The sequence below is a fragment of the Microtus pennsylvanicus genome, chromosome 2, assembly GCF_037038515.1.
Source record: "Microtus pennsylvanicus isolate mMicPen1 chromosome 2, mMicPen1.hap1, whole genome shotgun sequence".
In the NCBI taxonomy this organism is placed as follows: Eukaryota; Metazoa; Chordata; class Mammalia; order Rodentia; family Cricetidae; genus Microtus; species Microtus pennsylvanicus.
Window position 1 is genome coordinate 19,573,757 of NC_134580.1, and position 6,000 is coordinate 19,579,756.

Genomic DNA, 6,000 nt, shown 5'->3' on the forward strand with positions numbered 1-6,000 from the left:
CTGAGACACTGGAGTCCTTGACATGGCTGTGCTTATGCCAACCACTCGCATTTACTGGGGACTTCACTCATTCCTTACACGTTCACTCAGGAATTTTGTGCATTGTTCCAGTGGATGTGACACAGGTACACACAGGCTGGCAGGCTTCCATACCTGCTCAGAGCCTCAGTCAGAGTTACATTGTGTAAAGGTGCTTAAATTACCAGAGCCAAGGGAAGGCCTTCATTTTTGTCTTCATGCCCTTCATATGCCATTATGGAGAGGATCCCTGGCACAGACAGGCTTGCTTCTTCCTTGCTGGTTCTGGGCTCACAGTGCCTGTGGACTTGCCAAACCTTATGAGGAAAATGCCTTAGATTACACTGCTAAGAATCAGATCAAGCCTCACTTTTTTTCAGTTTTTCTTCATCAGAAATAATTGCCCTCATCAAAAATTTCAGCAAGCTCGGCACGTCTTAAAGTGCTGTTTGTTATGTTAGTGAAATTTAGATGTTTTCTACCTTGCTAGAGTATGAGTGGTCCCATCTTTCATGAGTGGAAGCTTTATTTCAGATCTGGAGTCTTCGCAGAGCAGCCAGTCCGCCAGCTACTCTCCACGACTGATGGAGAGTACATTCAGCTCGAGTTCTGATTTGGTAAGCTCTTCCTTTTGGAATTATTAATTTTTGCTATATTAATTTCAAAATGTTTTTTCTCTTTTTACATTGAGAAGAAATGAGCCAATAGTGGAAATAAAAATAACATAAAAATAATTTTCAAAGTTAAAAACATTTTTTAAATATAACAATGTCAGAAAATGTAAACAAAAAGTAAAACTAAGTATTTGACAGAAGGAACATTGCCAAACTCTTTTTATGAGGCTACAGTTACCCTGATACCAAAACCACACCAAGACTCAACCAAGAAAGAAAATTACAAATCAGTCTCACTCATGAACATTGATGTAAAAAACTCAATAAAATACTGGCAAACCGAATCCATGAACACATCAAAAAAAAAAAAAATCATCCACCATCATCAAGTCACCTTCATCCCAGAGATGCAGGGATGGTTCAACATATGAAAATCTATCAATGTAATCCACCATATAAATAAACTAAAAGGAAAAAAAAAACATATGATTGTCTCATTTGACAAAATCCAAAACCCCTTCATAATAAAGGTCTTAGAGAAATCAGGGATACAAGGAATGTATCTAAACATAATAAAGGCAATATTCAGCAAGCCTACAGCCAACATCAAATTAAATGAAGAGAAACTCAAAGCGATTCCACTAAAATCGGGAACAAGACAAGACTGTCTACTCTTTCCATATCTATTCAACATAGTTCTTGAAGTTCTAGCTATAAGACAACAAAAGGAGATCAAGGGGATTCAAATTGGAAAGGAAGAAGCCAAACTTTTGCTATCAACCTGCTTTCTTATAACCTCTGCCCAGGGGTTACCCCACCTAAAAGAGTGCTGCTCCTCATACCCCACCAGCCACATCTATCATTTATCAAAGAAAAAACGTATAAACTCGCCTACAGGAAATCTGATGGAGGCATTCCCTTAATTAGTGAATGTTCCCTCTTTCAGATGACTGCAGCTGCGTTAAGTTGACTAATAGCAAACAAACTTTTGAGCCTTTGGTTATAAGGACTCCTGATCTTGATGGAAATTATTTTATCTTTCGAAAACATTTATGTGAGACTTAGAGCACTTGCCCTCCCTTCAGTTCCAACTACCATAAACAAATGAAGTAGTTTTTGTCTCTCCTTCATCATTAGGATGCTGTGTTAGCTACCTTCCCACCTATACCATAGCATAGAGTGAATGCTTTATCATTCTCTCCTCTGTCCTCCCTACATGATACTATGACAACTCTATATAGGATCTTCTGCCACTCTGTGCCCTGCAGCGGCAATGATGTGCAAACCTTAGAATGGTACTTGTGCTGCTTGATAGCTTTAGCTCTGAGCCTTTTTAAATGTTCTATTGAACAGTTCTTGGGTAGTTAAGAGAATCTATACCCTTTTGAATTTCAAACTGAATCCTCTTTTAAGTTTTTCTGGTAATTCCCATATCATTAAGTACTTCAGTATATCTAAGTGTTAATTTCAGAAGCCTAGAAAAACAGTTAACCTCACTCTGCCTCCTCCTACTGTGGGACAATAAAATTGTAACCTGTAAAGATTTGTCACTTACATTGGTTTAATAAAATGCTGATTGGCCAGTAGCCAGGCAGGAAGTATACACAGGGGGACCAGAATAGGAGAATTCTGGGGAGGAAAGGCTTAGTCTGCAGTCATCACTCAGAGGAAGCAAGATGAGAATGCCTCACTGATAAAGGCACCAAGCCACGTGGCTAACGTAGATAAGGATTATGGGTTAATTTAAGATGTAAAAGTTAGTTAATAAGAAGCCTGAGCTAATAAGCCAACCAGTTTATAATTAATGTAGGTCTCTGTGTGTTTCTTTGGGACTAAATGACTGTGGGACTAGGAGGGACAGAAACCTCTGTCAACATCCTCCCATAGTCATTCCTTTACCTGATCAATTGAAAATTTACCTATTTCTCACCCTTTCTCACTAGAGCCCAATTCTATGTCCTCACTAGTTTGTTTTTGAATGATTGTGGTTGTTTCTCAAACAATCTTAGTATTTTGTTTTTGCTTCAACTTAGGTAGCAAAGTTCATTGCTATCTTAAGAATACAAATGCAATCATGTTAACCACCTTCAGTGGGCTCCTGTTTTACTAACCCATCTAAACTCTTTACAGCAGCTCCTAACTGTGAAAACTGGCTCCTGACTGCATCGAATATTCTCCTGATCTACACAGACTGCTTTTCCAGTTTCTTCTCTGTTTTGGTTTTATGAGGTTCCAACTGACAATTATTGGTCCTAATTCCTGAGCTAATGTGTAACACAAATTCTCATTGGCCTTAATAATAAAAACTCCAAGTCAGCTATCAGGGGATGAAAGCTGAAGAATCAGAGAAGTAGAGCGACCAGCCACTAGAGTTCTTATGTTCCCTAGTGCTTAGACTAAAGGGCAATCCTGTCCCTGTGAATCCTCAGACTGCCCTGAACTTCTGTCTCTTTCTGCTTCATTTTCCTCTCTCTGCCCAGCCATATCACTTCTATTTCCACCTCCCTAGTGCTGGGATTAAAGGCATGGGATCCCAAGTGCTGGGATCACCTTTGTGTGAGTACTGTTTCTCTTTTAGACAGAGTCAATCTTGTGTAGTTCACGGTAGCCTTGAACTAACAGATCCATCTGTCTCTGTCTCCTGAGTGCTGGGATTAAAGGAATGTCCACCACTGCCTGGCCCCTATGGCTAACTAGTGGCTTAGCTCTGCACTCTGATCTTCAGGCAAGCTTTATAAACAAAATATCACTATACAAATGGAGTCCTAATAGGACAGTCATTTCCTACACTTTTACTGTGCAGGGTACTTCCTGCTTTCTTCTTCGTTTCACACTGAGGTCTTTGACCCTTCCTTCATATATTTTGCTTCTTGGGTCTCATCTTCATTGTGTTCCAAATGTCAGTATTTTTGTAGTGAGTTCTTCAGTGACTCCCTAGTCTAAATGAGACCTCATAGCTACATTTACAAAGTGCTTCTTTCTTTTTCTTCGTAATGCTTTTCTCAGGTTTTTCAGGTGTGTGGTCACTTGATTAATTTCATTTTTTCCCACAGAATATGTCTAAGAAAGCAGCAGCTGTGTTCCTTCTTCATATGAGTGCATCTGTCACTCATTTTGACGAGATGAGATGCATAGGACCTGTTCTGTCCAGTGTAGCTTAACTGACTTCAGTGATTCCATGGGCTACTTCTGCTTCCTAGGTCCATCCACTGAAGTCTAGACCTAATTTTAGTTTTCTGTTATTCAAACAATGACTATCTACTTCCAAGCTTGAATAATCAATATGTATTCTATTTTTCTTCACCATTGGAGTGATAGAAATGCTAGCTTCACACGTTTTTGGCAAGCACTCTATTACTGAGCTACAATCCCAGCAAACAATACATTTTAACTACAATATCCATATGGTATTTTCATTAATCTTTATAAAATTTTTATAAAGTTAAGAAGTCAACAAAATTTGTTCCTTTATGTAACAGTTGCAGTATTTATTATAACCACTCAATTTCCAGTAATCTGATAGCTTCATTTTCTTTATTTTCGTGGATGAACCTAATAGCAGTTATGTGACTGAAATGCTTCACTTAAGGAGCCAATGAGTGAACAAGGTTAACTTCTTAGCTGTCCCTGGGAACATGTTTCTTCTCTGCCCTTCAGAAGAAGCTGAAGAGTATTGTGGGATAGCGAGGCCTGTGACTGCAGTCCCGAGAAGGAGACAGAGTTCTCTTCTGTGTTTCTACTGCAGTAGCAATTGCTGTCAGCCCTATTTATAAAACTATAGCTTTCTGGGAGCCGTGGGAGAGTCTTCAATTAACCTTTGATATCATGTCTGTTTTCATTTGTAACTTAACAAATTTTCTTTGGTTTTCAAAAAATTTTTAGACTGTGAATTTAAAGACTGTTTTGAAATGACCATTTTTAAAACTTACCATAGATTTCTTTCATTTTTTTAGGTATCTGAAGATGAAGATCAAATCCAGCAGCAAATTGAAGATTCAAATAAGAAAGACACAGAAACAGCTGATAATTTTTGTCAAGAAAAGGTGGTAGATCATTTAGGTGACATAATTGTGGAAGACAATGTCAAAATTCATAATTTTCATGAGTCTCCAGTGAAAAATAATACTGATACATTTCCAGAGTTTCAGTACAATTTAGAACATACCTCACAAAACAAAATCAGTAACAACTGTGTGCTTCAGGCTAGAAGATGTGATGTAGGGGTACAGACAGAGAAAGAGCTGGCTATGGGGGAAACAGCTGATGTTGCCATACAGTGTACCATAATCTCCCAATGTTCATGTAAAAGTAGTCCCAATGTTCCTGTAAAAGAGGCACCTTCCCTTCATAAGGCTGGCAGCTACAGTGAAGATATCAGGACAGATACCACTGGAGGGCAGGAAACACTTAAAGATAACTCATTCTAAAATCTCAGTTTAGGACGTCGTATTTCATTTAACCTTGGAAGACAATAGGACATGTGTAGGTCTTCATTAATGTAGTAAGTGATCAGAAAATGAGGCTGAGCTTAAAGGGGAGTTTCTAAGTTCTGTTGTTTCCATGCAATTTTAATATTTCTGTTTTTAATATTTTATGTAGGCATTTCTTTAATAGCCTTATTTGTAGAAATTCATATATATGCTGCCATTTTCAACATATATGTTGCCATTCTCATGTTTACTCAACCTTATTTGGATTAAAAATATATATAGCTGCTTTATTTCTGTTGATAATTATTTTAAAACTTGATATAGTTAAGTCATCCAACAAACGTTCTCTTTAAGATGTTAAGATGGGTTCCCTGGGAACCTGCTAGCCATGCCAGCCATGTGACCTTCAGATCTTCACTCTCCTCTCCTCTTCCAAATCCAGTCCCTTTCTGTGCAGGAACTCTGCGCAGACCCCTGCTGCAGTTTCCTCATCCTCCCTGCCACCATCTTCAGAAGACAATACAGATCTCCTATGGTCCTCTTGCCCATACCCTCCTTTTGTCTCAACCTCCCCAGTCTCCAACTTCCTGAAGTACTCCCTGTGGAACAATAGGCCACACAGGCCAGGGAAGCAGGTAGACAGTCTTCAGAACTCTATGCTCTTTCTTTTTCTCCAAATCCCATCCCCAGACTCATCCCCAGCTCTGTAGCAGACTATCAACTGTGGTTGCTCCTCTTTTTGCCCCCATTTCTAGGAGACAAAGCAGATCCTAATGGTGGAACCTGCTTCCCTCCTTCCAGGGACCTTCTCTACCCTGTCTCCCCAAGCCAGTCTCTATCTCTGTCAGTTTCCGATACTAAGAACATTCCAACTGGGCATCACCCCCACAGTGGGCACACTTATCAGGATCTCAGAAGCATTCCCTCCTAGACAACCC

At 39.3% G+C, this 6,000-nt stretch overlaps 1 protein-coding gene across 1 annotated transcript in view; it reads left to right on the plus strand.

Moving 5' to 3' along the window:
* Redic1 (regulator of DNA class I crossover intermediates 1) overlaps positions 1-5,059 on the plus strand; it is a 49,239-nt gene extending 44,180 nt beyond the window's left edge. Inside the window, exons 12-13 of the mRNA XM_075962396.1 lie at positions 553-635; positions 4,586-5,059. Coding sequence (XP_075818511.1) covers positions 553-635; positions 4,586-5,059 — 557 coding nt within the window. The remainder of the gene's footprint in view (positions 1-552; positions 636-4,585) is intronic.
* The last annotated feature ends 941 nt before the right edge of the window (positions 5,060-6,000 follow it).